The sequence below is a fragment of the Topomyia yanbarensis genome, chromosome 2 (assembly GCF_030247195.1).
Source record: "Topomyia yanbarensis strain Yona2022 chromosome 2, ASM3024719v1, whole genome shotgun sequence".
Lineage (NCBI taxonomy): Eukaryota > Metazoa > Arthropoda > Insecta > Diptera > Culicidae > Topomyia > Topomyia yanbarensis.
The window spans coordinates 61,645,135-61,660,520 of NC_080671.1; the positions used below are offsets into that span (position 1 = coordinate 61,645,135).

The 15,386-nt window shown below is 38.5% G+C and overlaps 2 protein-coding genes across 3 annotated transcripts; both read right to left on the reverse strand.

Moving 5' to 3' along the window:
• Nucleotides 1-8,967: 8,967 nt before the first annotated feature.
• LOC131679503 (uncharacterized) lies at nt 8,968-10,127 on the reverse strand. Its single transcript, XM_058960238.1, has one exon. The coding sequence runs from the start codon at nt 9,916-9,918 to the stop codon at nt 8,968-8,970; it is 951 nt and encodes a 316-aa protein (XP_058816221.1). The 5' UTR covers nt 9,919-10,127.
• Nucleotides 10,128-13,027: 2,900 nt separating this feature from the next.
• Nucleotides 13,028-14,619, reverse strand: LOC131686200 (putative nuclease HARBI1). 2 transcript variants are annotated; one of them, XM_058970442.1, is made up of 3 exons: nt 14,091-14,619; nt 13,657-13,867; nt 13,028-13,569 (listed from the first exon to the last, which is right to left on the reverse strand). In XM_058970442.1, exons 1-3 carry the CDS (start codon nt 14,508-14,510, stop codon nt 13,127-13,129), a joined length of 1,074 nt encoding a protein of 357 aa, XP_058826425.1. In that variant the 5' UTR covers nt 14,511-14,619; the 3' UTR covers nt 13,028-13,126. The 2 variants fall into 2 exon arrangements, with proteins under 2 accessions (XP_058826425.1, XP_058826424.1); XM_058970441.1 differs by having other exon boundaries at nt 13,028-13,867.
• Nucleotides 14,620-15,386: the final 767 nt, after the last annotated feature.

Sequence of the window (15,386 nt, forward strand, 5' to 3'; positions counted from 1 at the left end):
CTACCTTGACTGTTTTACTGTTTTTGAACATTTGACCTATACATATAATTGGTCATACAACAAAAATCAAATGCTCATCAAAATCGATCAGAACCTGCTAGCGTCGAATGGAAATCGTCATTTTTCATAAATTTCTCTCTACATGCGGAAAGTGTTATACTCGTTATTAATCATATTACGTTTTCGTCTCAACTCGACGCATTCCCAAAATATAAACCTGTTTTAATCCACGTAGTGGGGCAATTGTGCTTTTCTCATTTGTCCAGACTACGATTCCATGGCTGGTTATGTTCAATACAATGGTGGAAATGAATATTACATGTTCAGTACGATTTGCACATACATACAATGGATCGACAGCCACGATCTTGAGATACTATGTGTTGATACTGAAACATCGCTTGAAACCAGCTGTGGATCACGGGATCCGGGAGGTCCGGGTCCTGCCGAATTTCCAACTTGTTAAGAAATTTTAAACTAGTTTTAATTTTAAAGTAGCAACCCCTCACTGCATACTCCCTCCGGGCCGGTATGATTGACGATTTTTAGAGTTTAACTTCGCTTCCTATTAAATAAAGACCCTTATTACAGTACATCTCTACAAAAGCGAGCTCAATTTAAAAAGAAATCTGAGGATTATGTTTGATAACAGACCTCTGGAATTTTCTATTGGGATGTTTTCAGGTAGGAATTTGATATTGATGCAATTAGACAACTGTAAAATCAAGACCAATAGATCAGTTACATATCAGGACCCCATTCCGACAATTTATCAAAAGTCCTCATGATGTTTACAACAACAGGTTATCAATTTACGGATCAGATAATTGTTATTGTAATATTGAATTAAATCAGTCTGCATCCATAAATTTTCAACTTCAATCCAATATTTTTTTTGTGTGTGGCGGGGGGGGGGTGAGTTGTATGGTGTTAAACTCCAAAACCTTCTCTTGGCTACGCCGTTGCTTGGAGTTATTTATTTCGCTTTTCATTTTCCGATATGTTTCAGATCGATCCGATGGTCATAAGTTAGTAAAATTGCAGTCAGAAGGTCAGAAGGTCAAATGAACATTTTTGCACTGATAAGTTATCAAGTTCCTTCCAAACAACATGGAAGTGTTCGGTGATTATTTCTAGCGGTTGTAGATAGAAAAATGAAATACAAAATTCGATTTATCGAAATAATGTTTGGCTTATTTCAATGGATTATTACTATATTGAACAATAAATAGGCGACAAAGAGTAAACCACAAACAACAAGCCATAACTTTTAAAGTATTCAAAATAGATATTTGAAGTCTTCAGCAAAGTTATTCGCAAAAGTAAGAGCTACAAAATTGCTGAAGGCATCATTTCGTTATAATCACTTCCAAGAAAATTTGTGAAAATATCTCACTCATAGGGTGATTAATCAGCAAAAGCACAATACCAAAAGAAAGAGCATATTGCCTCCATTATATTGTCCGAAGATACTATTGACCTAAAATAAGCCGTTTTGGCGTTAATAATAGATTACATGTTATTGGTCATATTTCTAACAATGGAAAATGATAAAAATCTTTCGTCCGAATTTAATGTTAAATATCTCTTTTAATAATAGTCCGATTTCAACAATCTATAGCTTGTTCGAAAGGTATTCGTTAAAGCTGTCTAAAAACATATAAATTGTTAACCTATTTTGTCAATTTCTGCAGATAATTCAAAAAAACTGCGAAAAACGCCCTTTTTACGCATTCAAACATTTATATCTTGGAAACTAAACATCAGAATCAAAAACAAATTAATAGCATTCATACTGTTTTTTAGTTCTTTCATTTAAAATTGGTTTGGATTAAATCGGTTCAGCCATTGCTGAGAAACACGAATGAGAATTTGTCCGTTACATACACACACACAGACACACACACACAGACATTGTCCCAAATCGTCGAGCTGAGTCGATTGGTATATAAGACTCGGCCCTCCGGGCCTCGGAAAAAAGTTATAAGGAATGTAAAAATTAAAGTGTCAACTATTTTCAGCACAAGATGACAACTGGACAGTAGGGCATCGCCAATTTCAACGTAGGACTGCGTCTTTGTTTCCGATATAGGGGTGCACTTGGCAAATTCTACAAAAATCGTATGTAACGAAAAGTGGTCCAATTTTAAACGTATAATTCAGCCATCTCACGATAAATTTTCAAATTTTTTGCACATATCGCCCGAAATATTTCTAAGAATAGATTCCAATACATAGACCCAAAGACTTTTCATATCATGACATTAAAAATTCAAATAATGTACAACCTAGTCAAAATATCGCGCAATTACACACAGAAGATAGCGCTTACCAAGTCCGGCACGACAGATTTGTGTACCTAGCGCACTACGCTTCTATGAATGACGTCGTTATCGACTATTTAAAAAATGGATTTGGCCGTACAAGCTCAGTTGCCTGTTGAACGGAAGGCAGAGCAGATCACTACCCTGTGTTTTTTCACTCGAACACAATTATTCGTACACAAAATCGCTTGTACATTCGAGCTCCATTTGCAAACAAGGTTAACATAGCGACACTATGTTAACCGTGTTTGTGTGGTACTAGTTGTCTGTTTCGCTCTACTCATCATCATCAGCGTTGACTCATTTTGCTTTGTGCGCTTGGGTTCAATGTTTGAGGCGAATGTGTAGGTAGGTATTGAGCTCTACAAGATGACGACACGAATGAACTTATGATGAATGAAGTTCCTGTTTGACAATTCTCGGTGATTTGTTTACTTTGTCAGTTGCGTGAGTTCGAATGCAGCAGTTACATTCGAACTCACGTAACTCACAAGTATACACACCACCGAGAATTGTGAAATGAAGTTCACCCAGTTCATTTTGTGGGGTTTCGTCGGATGGTGTAAAACCTTATATCTAATTTGTTAGCAGGGTTTCCATATTCACAGATTCTTCTGCAATGTCACAGATTTTTTCGCAATTTTTGATCACCGATTCTTTTTCACAGATGGCAGATTTTTGGCATTTTGATGAAAATTTCTCAGATTTTTGTAAATACTGTAATTTTTTCCTGTTTCAGGTATCACAGATGGTAAAAAGATATTTTGACTGTAACAAAGATTTCAATGTGGCATCCCTGTTTATTAGCGGTTGCATGCGTAACCTACATGATAGACGCAAAGCCGATTGGTTTAATATGTAACATTCGATGTTGATTAGTTGAGCTTAAACTGTACGTAAGAAATTTATTTGATTTATTATTACTCTAAATGTACTAAGAAAATCAATAGTTTACATTAAGTAGTATAGTCCTACGTCTACAGTTCATGCAACCCCATAGGGCTGCCTCTTGTAGTATTTTTTACTTTTTAACGACATTTAATTCAGTACCGTCTTTACCCATGGGCACACTGGACCAGAGCCAGGGGCCTCGGGATTTTTGGGGTCCCGCACTTAGGATTTTGTTGAGTCTTGATGGTTGTGAATTTTGGCACGGACCATGTTTATGGTTTTTTCAAGGGGCTAATGCATTGAATATAGAGAGCAGATACTGATCTAACTAATGTGTTCAAATGGGTGGGATGAATAGAGGTACTAAGATGAATTAGGGATCAGTAACCCTACTCAGTTCATCTTGCGACGATATCTGGACATCGGTAACGACGGTTGTGGAAATCTGAAATCGTTTGTGTTCTCCGTATGTTTTGAGTCCCTCTTTATTTCTTAAAATAATTTCAAAGCGGTTGACTGGTTTGGCTCCAATTTGGAAAAGACTCTCAGAGTGGCATGGAGTGGAAATTGTTCCGTAATGCTGAGAATCTTTTTTGATCATCCTACTCTTACAACTACTTATACCTGTTCAATTATAGTGGCCTCCTAACTCAATAGTGCCCAGGGGCCCCGCAAAGTGTTAAGACGGCCCTGATTTCATTAGCTAGAGATTGCTGAGTATGGAAAGTTATGAAAATTTAGAGCCATAAAGGGCGAACACGAAATTATTGCGACACATTCAACAGGGCATAACTTTTTTACCATTGTGTAAAAATCAATCAAATTTTGCATACTTTCTCATTGATGTGTATTGTTTACATGCTGTCAAACTCGAAGTCGTGTTTTTCCGATTCAACGAAAATGGAGGTGAACCAACGCGAGTCGAGAGAACAAATTCTTTCCAAGCACCTGGAATTTCTTGACCTGTCGCACCGGCAGTTGGGGAAAATGTTGAACATTCACCATTCAACCGTCTCCAGAGTATTGAAGCGGTTCCAGGAGCGGTTGACGTTGGACCACGGCAAAGGAGCTGGAAGAAAACCGGGACCGGAGAACAAAAAGACGGAGGGAAAGGTGAAGCGGATGATTAAAGCAAATCCCAACGTCTCAAGCCGTGATTTGGCTAAAAAGATCGGCATGTCGCAGAGCTACGTCCAGAATGCAAAGAAGAGAGCTGGGCTACATACATACAAGGTACAGAACTTCCCAAACCGCGATGAGCGGCAACAATCGACGGCTAAAACTCGGGCACGGAAGCTCTACGAGAAGATGCTGACAAAATATGGCTGCTGTGTGATGGACGACGAAACATATATAAAAACCGATTTTAAGCAAATTCCGGGATTGGAGTTTTTCACCGGCAAGAGCAAGTTCTATGTGGACGACAAATTTAAGAAGAATAAAATGTCGAAGTTCGCCTCCAAATATCTCATTTGGCAGGCCATCTGCTCTTGCGGACTGAGGAGTGAGCCTTTCGTGACAAAGGGCACAGTAAATGGCGAGATCTACAAATCTGAGTGCCTCGAGCAGCGCCTTTTGCCGTTCTTGTAGCAGCACGACGAAGCTCCGCTATTTTGGCCAGATTTGGCATCATGCCACTATTCTAAAAGTGTCCTGGAGTGGTATGAGGCCAATTCTGTCCATTTTGTTCCAAAGGACATGAATCCGCCAAACTGTCCGGAGCTGCGCCCGGTAGAGCAGTACTGGGCAATGATGAAGCGGGAACTTCGGAAGAGCAAGAAGACAGAGTCAAAGACGAGAAGGACATGTTAAGAAAATGGGAAAAAAAAACTGAGAAACTGGTACCGGATGACACTGTAAAGACTTTGATGGAGGGCATCAAGCGAAAATGCGTTCAATTTTACACTCAAGGCTCCATCGATTAACTTTTCATTTGATTTTTGAAGTAAATATATGTATAAAACTACCCTAAAATTTTGGTTTGATTTTAAACATTATAAGAAAATTGGCATGACATTTTCGGTGTCGCAATAATTTCGTGTTCGCCCTTTAGTTCTCAAGCGAGTGCAAGGATGTGACATATACAGATCGGAAAACTAGAAGTGTCATAAGAAACAGGCTTAAAATGTTACAAACTAATCTTTTGTCTTCTGCTAGTAGGAGTCGAGTTTAGGCAGCAAAACTACGAATCGCTCAACGGCAACGACAAACTTGTCGCTCTTTACCGTGAAACCCGAAAAAAGTTGTTTAGTTGTTACAATAATTCTATCACTCTGCCGCCAAAACTAATTTAAAGAAAATGTGAGTTTTTTACCGAATGGGAAGTTTCCTTCCCTTTAACAGGGTATTTTCTCCTACTGTAAATTTCAGACATCTGAAACCATCAAGAGCTACTAGAGCAAACCAAACATTGAAATTACTTTTCACACGAATTCTCTATAAGCTTCTTAATAGCCGATTCTAAACAATTATTGAATACAGTTTCTTCTTCAATGTTGTCAATCCACTTTGATTGCCAGTATGTGCCAAAATCATTAATCAAACAAAAAGCCATTACCGTGAATAAACACCGCCTTCGAAGCTGGTGATGACATGCGGTAAAGTCTCCTTCTGGGTGTCGCCGTATGCTACCGCCGAAATTTATGCAAACGCGATTTGCCGCATAGTGAAAGTAAAGGGCCCCTTACACGAGACGTTAGTAATGACATTACTGAGCAGTAATGACACTTTTAATGATAGTGTAAAGCCGCCGTCGAAAATAATGACGCAACTAATGTCGGAATTCCAGATTTTCCATTACCAACGATGTAACTTCTTATTCTTCTTGTTTGGGGGGCGTGTTATATCGCACCGCACAACACAAGCTGCCGCAGACTTTTCGCAGTCTTCATGAAACAGTGTAATGAGGAACATTGCGTTGCAGATACAAACATCGGTGCTCATTTTTTTCTTCAAACTGCTTCTGATTCATTTTTGCGCAGTCGTCTTCAACAGTGGTAACAACGGATACAGGACGAACACGAAAATTTCGCAGATTCGGATGTTTTTAATCAAAAATATTCTCGATTCTCCTGAGAAAACAGAAGACTCGCACCTGTTTGCTGTAGTTTGCTATACCGGAAAAGAAAGCGAATGCAGCAACGACGTGCTCCCCATTTTGTTAATAAACGAGGAGAAATGTTTTCGAAATGTTCCAAGTTAATCCGGAACTGAAAAGGATTAAAGATAGAAGTGACAAGCACGACACTATCAAAAGTTCAGTTTATCTGTGGTTCACGAAACGAAACGAGAAATTTGTTGAAACATGTACTCTTTTTGTCAACTGTAGTGAACTAGTTAAATGGTCCTATATGCAAAAGAGAGCTATTTTGCTTACATGTTTTTGTATTATTTATGCGATTTATGCACTATCATAAAATTTTCTGCTAGCTTAAATATTATGCAAAACTAACAAATAAAACAAATGCGACCTTGCTAGATTAAATCTAATTTAATTAAACAAATTTTGTTCCAGTACTCGATTCTTACTCCGCTTTGCTACCAAAACTTACTCCTATTTAGTCCGGTTCAAGGCTAGTTTACAATTCGGTGAATTGGTAACAGGATTTGCACTGGAATTCGACCAGAGAAAATTTTCCGCCGAAATCTCTCCAAACGGTCAACCAAAAAGTTTTACAGCTTCTAAAAATTATCAACAGTATCAAAATAATACCGACTTTAAACCAAATAAAACGCCATTTTCCCTATCAAAAACAAAAGTTGACTTGTTCCCAGTCGGAATTCTTGTGTGGAGTTTTAAAATTCTGTGGAGTTTTCCGTGGTTTGATTAAAGTACGAATCACACGATACATCAGGCTTCCGTCACCGGTACGGAACATCAACATTACTTGCAGTTAAATGGAGGCATTCACACACAACATCAACGGAGCGGAACGTTTTGACGTTCGGCACGTGTGAATGGGCACAAGAGAAACGCATCTAACTTATCCTGACGGAACGGTGACGTTGATTTGACGGAAACTGATGTATCGTCTGAATCGTCCTTTGCGCTTCACGAAAAGTGTCACTGTTGTGTTCTCGCAACGGGATTTTAAATCCCGGGCACCATTTAAAATACACGGGGATCCAAATCCCGTGACCCGTTTCCCGAACTGTAAACTAGCCTATACTACCAGTTGCGAAAAAAGGATTCAAAGCCGTTTTCTCTCTGTCTTCCAGTTTCTCCTGGTACTGGAACAAACGGAAGAAAAATTCTCTAATTTGTACATAGGACCATTTTAAAAAGTTTGCTAGAAATACAGTCAATCAAAAACGTCAAATAAATATATTTAATTGTAATTGCAAATTTATTAGCTTACGATACCCTGTTGGTTACATTTGTATACCTTATGTCAGGTCAAGGAAGAAACTGTTAATATAATAACATTGGGATACTACAGAGTTACTGCTGCTGATTTCTAAAAGTGAAGATAAAGGTACTTATAAGACTAAATTTATCGTCTACGGAGAGCAGCTTTAAATGTTGAAAATGTGGGTTGTTGTTTTATATTTAAAGGCAGTCTGTTTCATGCAAGAGGGCCAGCTATAAGCACACTTTTCCTTTCGGATGTGGTGTGACGAGGAATGGTGAAGTTTCGAGCCCGTTAAAGTTGTCCCTTCTTTCCGGTGATCGTGATGGATTTTATAATATACATTCGTTGGAAGTTCGTGTTTTTGAATTTATTGAAAAACGTTGTCAATATGACATCGACAGGATCGATGGACAATAACGCTGGAAGCGATGCAAAAACGTTAAATAATAGATGCCTGCAAGCTGTTTGGCACTAGCATTATCTCGGCGATTGACCTAGAATACATCGGAAATACGCAGCTGTTCAAGGCAGTGGCTTGTTAGGTCCGAATTCCTACAAGCCGAAGGGAAAAGTGCTTCATGCTGCACGAAAACGACTGAATACGGGTCTTGTACGATATCTGCGAGGGAAACTATATGCTGCTGGAGGTTGGCATCACAGCCAGTGTATCGTTAGTTAGTCAGTTCCAGCGAGAACTGAGTTAGATTTCTTACAACAGGGATTATTGCTAAGAGTTGAGAACCGAGTCATTCAGTGTCAGTAACTACTATATACATATACACGGCATTCAGAGCCTTCCGTTCGTCGTCCCAGATAAGGGGAGACCGGGGCAGGTCGCTATGGATTTTTTTTCTCGTCTGTAAGTAGCTGTTTTTAAATAAATGTAAGCTAAATTGAATATATGTAGTACTATTTCTATCAAACCGCTCCAAGCCCAAGGTAGATTGATATATTGAAAGGCTTAGTTGATACAAAAACAATGCCTGTTAATTAGTAGTTAAATTTTATTCATATACGGGTGTTTCTCATATATTTGGTATAAATATGTTTGATATAATAGACATTTGGCAAATTGCTTATTTGGGTGAATGTTAGATGTAGCAATAGACGGCGCCGGCGTGGTGACCGTATCTGCTTTTACGTACAGTGGATCTGGATTCAATCTCAACCGACGTCGTTGGGTCTTCTTTTAGACTCCAGTCACCTCTCTGGTGTCGGTGATTGGCACTCAGTGACCGACGAAAAAGAATCAAACAAATTTGATATAATGATGATTAGGTATCCAACTGCGAGAGGAAGATACTGATAGATTTTAGTGAGAAGAGCACTAAATAATTAGTTTAAAAATATTTCTGGATTGAATAAAATTGATGATTCGAAAGTTTGTTTTTTATTTTTTATTATTCCATGAAATTTGAAAAGTAATAGATAAGGTCGCTGGAGGGAGGAGAAGGTCCCTGAATATTTCCAGTGATATCATATGCGTAAAGTTTCTGAGCAGTACCGTGTGGAAAGCTTTGGTACACCGTTGGTACGTTGAGCTGTAATGGCAACGGTTCAGGTGTATTTTCAGTCGTTGAAGGATGCTCAACACAAGAATTCGGTACGAATTGATATACGAGCTGTGACTGCATCGATTCCAGCGTTTGCTCAGTCACCGGAAGTGCCACATTCGAATCATTTTGATAAGCTTTTAAATCTGAATAGATGCTTGAAACATTCAGTTGTGATTGCAATGGGTCCTGTGTTTTTATAGTCGGTAGTGTGGCATTCGCAAGATGTACAGATGTGCTACAATGCGGTTCAAATTCACGAACGTTTGGTACACCGAGCTGCGGCTGGACAGCTCCCGATGTGTCCTCGGGTTTCGGAGAGACTGTGATATTTACATCACGAAACGGTTCACCAGTGGCCAGTGAAGTACTGGATGCCGATTCTGCCAGGATGCTCAATCCTGGTGGTTCGTAGAATGAATCGGATCTGCACGGTGAAGTGGCGCACCCAACTGAGCTATTTAAAACATCCAGTGTTTTACCAATATTTATGGACCGATCGTGAAGTGTTTCTTCATTGTAAGGTGGGGAGTTCTGTGGCGTTTTGGCTGAGAAGAATGCACCGTGGAGCGTCGGTGATTGTGATGCCATCGCACAGTTTTTTTCAGGACCGTAGCAATCCGCTTCTTCTCTAGCAGGTGTTGAGTTACGCTTGCGAATAGCCGAATAGACCACAGGTGTTGGCGATATCGTTGGATTCCGATGTTCTTTGCTTAAATTGCCCAGCGTAGCTTCGAACAAAATGTCGTTAATTGCTTTTTCAGCAAAAACTCGCTGATGGGGATCCAAGGCAGCCATTTTTTCTCCCCAAACTTTTCCCACACTTTGCCAGTGGTCCTGTTGTGGCGAGTCCTTTTCCAAATACTTGCATGCCAAACTTAATAGTTCGGTTTGTTGGGATTGTCTGTCAGGACGCTTCCTTTTAGGAATAATTTGAACAGGATTAATGGATGACCTTGACGAATGGGATTCCTCTTTGCACGATTCCTAATAAAAGGGATTTTGAAAATAAGGCTTATAAATTTTAGTTAATTAAATTGTTACAAACCTGTGGCAATTTTGAAGTAGAGCTCACCGGTTGTTCGTTAAAATGGAGGAATCGCAACGCTCCAAATACCCAGGACGTGGGGCAGTATATTTCGTCAGTGCCCTTTCCTGATCTCTTTGAATCGTTTATTTTTTTTAACTCTTTCCGGTAATTAGAGCGGAGTGTGTTAATTTTCCTTTTAACTTTACTTATGTCGGCGTCGGGTTGTAGTTGCTGGTATATGGGCAACAACGCTTGTAATGCCTTCTGCTTCCTGACCTTATTTGTATACAGCGGATGTGCTGCGTTCCAGAGTTCCGGTTTCTGTTCATAGACTTCAATGAATTGACGCAAAATGTTATCATGTTTGGATTTTGAGGTTTCTACGTCGCTTTCGCTATCAGAAATCATCTCCATGTTTGAGAATATTCGATTACAGTCGATTTAAAAGCGTATCTTTTTCACGAAAATGTAACTCAAAATGGCGGGATAGCGTATACACGGTAAACTGGATATACCTAGCAAATTAGTACAATCGTGGTACTCATATTTTCAAAACATCCTTACACGATCAATATATTGACACAGAGAACAGACATCCATGATCGAACAAAAATATTTAAAAAACGTGTGTAAACATTTGAATTAATATACGATAAGCACTAGCGCCGCCACACCAACCTATCCCAACTATCCGTCAAATCCATTCCGGAACCGGTTCGAAATCCTGAATGGATTCAGTATGGAATCTAGCTCAAAGAAAACAACCGATTCCGACTCTATCGGTTGACGCATTTGAGCTGGAATTCATGCTGGAAGTCCGAATCGGTTCCGGACTAGTTTGATTGGGTAGAGGAATAACCGCTGTCAATTCTGTCGAACTCAGCCACAAAAAACATGACGACAGTAGCGCACCTGGTTTAGATATCCAAACTACCTTCGAAACCGTTAGAGATTTTACACAAGTTGAATGCTGAAGATGGACGTCTGTTCTCTGTGATATTGATCAATAATTGGTGTATTGTTAATATTTCTGGTCATGCAGGGTCCGCTATAAAATTACCAATGTAGGTAGAAATTACCAATTAGGTAATACTTTCATGAAAATATTAAAGAGATGGCCCTGCTTCGGTGGTGGCTAACGTGAATTAAAATTTACGAGGGATATATTAAAACTTGGGATTTTGGAGAAACTATAATATTGTGGTTGTAAAATTGATACACACTTGATGCAGGAAAAATATGGTAATAGTTTGTAGAAGTTTATTTAGATACTTACTTGAAAATTTTCAAAAACGATCTAAAAAAACTGTTTGCGTCCAAACATTCTACCAATTAGTTTCCACCACAGAGAACAGACGCCAATCTTCAGCATTCAACTTGTGTAAAAATACCTAACGTTTTTAAGGTAGTTGGGATATCTCTACCATGTTTTTAGTGGCTGAGTTCGACTAAATTGACAGCGGTTATACCTCTACGCAGTCAAACAACAGAGAACAGACATCCATGATCCAAAAAAAATATTTAAAAAAACGTGTGTAAACATTTGAATTAATATACGATAAACACTAGTGCCGCCACACCAACCTATCGTGAACAAAATCAATGGATACCCAGTAAAAACTTAATATTTCTTGAAGAAACCCGAAGGTACGAGGGAGAAAGTTGGTTTTCTTTAAATTCCAGTCTTATTTTTTTGAAAATAAATTACTTTTGTTAAATATCTTTAAATTATAATTGGGTCATTAAGCTATATATAGTTTTTCGATCCATTCGATAAATTTTAGGTCCACCATACATAATATAACATTATTTAAAAAAAATCGTTGTAATACGTAAAACCGATTTTTTAATTTTTTAAAATAAATCATCTGTAAACATAGACAACCATACATAGGAACACTGCGGTTGTTTACATCTGGCCTATCAAGACAACACCCAAAACGAAAAAAAACTATATATTGCATGGTGTTTGTGTCAAATAAAAATAACCCTGCGGGAAAACCGGGTAACATGTATTCATTTTTCTGACAGGGTATCATTTGTCGTGAAATTCGATATGTCAAAGTGTCAAATGTGTCAAATCAAGACTGTCAAAATATTTCTTTATTTTAAATTTAAAATTTATTTTCACGTTTCCTGAGTTGGAAAAAACATTGTTGTAATCACGAAAATCAGCTTTATCGATTTATGTAATAAAAAGATTTTTTTTCATTTAATGACCCAATTAAAAATTTTCATTCGGTGTAAAAAAACTTTTCTAACACTTTGACGATTGAATTTGGTTCGCAAATAAAACTTTTGAAAAGAATTTCAAGATTTTCATAATTTTTTTATTCTGCTGGTATTTTGACAGCTCCATTAACAAACATGATCATTTTGACTTCAGCGCGTATGTCGTTTTGTCGTTAGACAACGAATATGCACTACATGTTTTTTTGCGTGAATGCTATATGGAAAGTTCATACTCTGCGAGTCAAGAGCATGGCAAACAACATTCAATGGCACAATATGTCGTATTAATGATTTTTAATCATTTGATGCAAAATTTCAACAAACATTCCGGGTTTAAATCAACAAAAATGTTTGTTAGCCTTCAGATAATAAACAAGTTTGTTGAGTTTGATCCAACATCTTGTTAAATGTAAAATCCATTTTTCTGCGTGAAAGTTTCCTGTGGTTTTACAGTGTGATTTTTATCAGTGTATCCCAGTAAAGTTCAGCTGGAAATGAGCCGGAGTTACAGTTAGTATTCCGGCTCGAGTGACACAACCGATTCTAACTAGAATCGGTTGTGTCGCTGGAGCCAGTGTGCGAACTGGAACCAGCCGGAATTCCGGCTCATTTCCGGTTGAACTTTGCTGGAATGTAAAGGGTCTCACTGCACATAGGACCATTTCAATAAGTTTTCTAGAAATGTCATTTGGTGTATATGCGAAGATTCGCTTGATTTATAATTGAAGAACAAAAAGAATATTTTTATTTATTATCTGCGTGATTGAAGTAACTGCAATATTTTTCTCTTATTTCTTTCGCATTCGTTGTAGAATTTCTGCTTAATGTGCTTTTTACACTTGGAATGGTTCTGTCACAGGATTCTTCGCAGCAATTGATATGAAAATAATCTGGATTTTCCTGCGCCAAAAAGTTGTGCAAATAACAGGCTGCCATTGTTACGATTGCTGACTTCTCAGGACTCAAATATATTGGCTTCTGGAACACTCCAAATCTGGAAGCCAGGATTCCGAAAGCGTTTTCAATTGTAACGCGGGCTCTTGACAGTTTTTCGTTGTATACTAGACGATTTTTGTCAAGCGCTTTCAGGGCATAAGGTTTCATAACATTGACGTCCAAAGCAAAAGCCTCGTCGGCAACAAAAACGAACGGAAATTTATCAGAAGTTCCAGGTAACGGTGCTGGATCTGGCAAATTTAATTTGTTTTCCTTTAGAAGCTCTCCAAACTTGGAGTAATAAAATACTCCCCCATCAGAAATTCTGCCGTTCATACCTGCATCAACCATTATAAATTCTTTTCTCGCGTTGGCTACAGCTAACACTATACTGTAGAACCCTTTGTAATTGTAATATAACGCTCCTGAGTGTTCCGGTTTATGAATCGCAATGTGTTTGCCATCAATCGATCCTACACAGTTATAGAAGCCATGCAACATCCCGAAATCTTTGGATAAGTTCTGCCATTCTTGAGGCGTATTGGGGAACTGAAATAGAGAATAAGCCATTACCAAACAAAATTATATTAAATTTTGTTTTAGAACATATGAAATGTTCCGAATAGGAATTGAACATTGTATGTTATTGCTATCATGGTACGATTTTCTTGAGGATTTCTCATAACCAATCGTACAACTGCACCTGTGTTAAATAATGGAGGTGCATGGGAATGTGCATCAAATGTTTGTCGAAAGATTAATGCAGACTGACCTTCATGTATTCTTGTAGAACGTAAATAAACACCTCGCATGTTTCGACGATTGCAGTGCTGATTGAAGCTGGGGATATTATCGCAGAGAATTTGAGGTCCTCAAAATTTCGTCCTGTCGCCAAATACCGTAGAGTCACCGCCAATCTTTCGTGAGCAGAAATACAACGTCTCATCACGGTGTCCTGCCTAAAAATGTGCGGTTGTACCATTTTGAGCAATTTTTCGTATGTTTCCTTGTTCATTCGAAAATAATTCCGGAAGTCTTCCTCATCACTTATACTGATTTCTCTTAATAAACGGACGTGTGTATATTGGTCTCTTTTCTCCAACCATTTTTTCATCCAACATCGTCGAACCACACGCCGTTCAGCCGCAAGCGATATAATTATAGCAATACATGCTTTTTTTCGTGACTCCATGTTTGTACCAAGAAATTTCCATACACACCAATTTATTCGGAAGGTGAACTTGCACTACTTGCACTGCCTTGATTTCCTCTTACCGAAAACAGTAATGACAGAAATAATGCGCGTGTAAGGCTGTGGCAGTAATGATGAGCAGTATTGTGGGAATGATGAAAGGCGAAGCAGAAGTGTCATTACTTAGTAATGACACTTTTATTGCTCGTGTAAGGGGCCCTTAAGGAGGAAAGTAATTTCTACAAATGTTGCTTTTCTGTACGATACGATGATATCGATTCTTCAGAGGTTTTATTGTATGTGAATTTTTGACGTTTGTTAGTCGAAGTTAGGGATTTTATGCAAAGATAAAACTGCAAAATAATTTAGTTTTGACAGTGGTTTCTTAGCTGGTTTAGAATAGATTCACACGAACGTTATCGTGCTGGTATTTACGGGTGAGAGCGGAAAAATAAAACAAACGAGCAACGACCACTATTGCAGACCAGCGTTCGTCGTCACTAGATTGTCGCATTCTGAACAAAGCCACCAACATTGCAGAAAATATATTTTTCTAAAGCATTACTGGCTGAAGTGAAAGAAAATAAGCAAGCTTTACTAAATAAATAAAAAAAGAGCTGGAATTAGTGCAGTTCCATAAAAAAACCACTCCATTGTCCTTTCAGCGGCCAGCAGACAAGAGCGCGCCGAGCGTGGAAACATTGTCCAATTCAGTACACAAATGACAATGGAAAGAGACCTGTCAACCCCACCAAGACAACCTGCCAGGAGCTCGTTAACCGAAATTTGCTTCCTATTGCTTTCCGCATCCTGCTGGCTGCACCTGAAAGAAAACCAACACGATGTTTTTTTTCCGCGCCAAGTAAGAGACTGGAC

Excerpts from the sequence above, each read along its gene's own strand:
- LOC131679503 (XM_058960238.1), bottom strand. The coding sequence starts at position 9,918 with ATGGCTGCCTTGGATCCCCATCAGCGAGTTTTTGCTGAAAAAGCAATT.
- LOC131686200 (XM_058970441.1), bottom strand. The coding sequence starts at position 14,510 with ATGGAGTCACGAAAAAAAGCATGTATTGCTATAATTATATCGCTTGCG. Across the intron at positions 13,868-14,090 it reads TTCTACAAGAATACATGAAG|TTCCCCAATACGCCTCAAGA; the intron begins GTCAGTCTGCAT and ends TCTCTATTTCAG.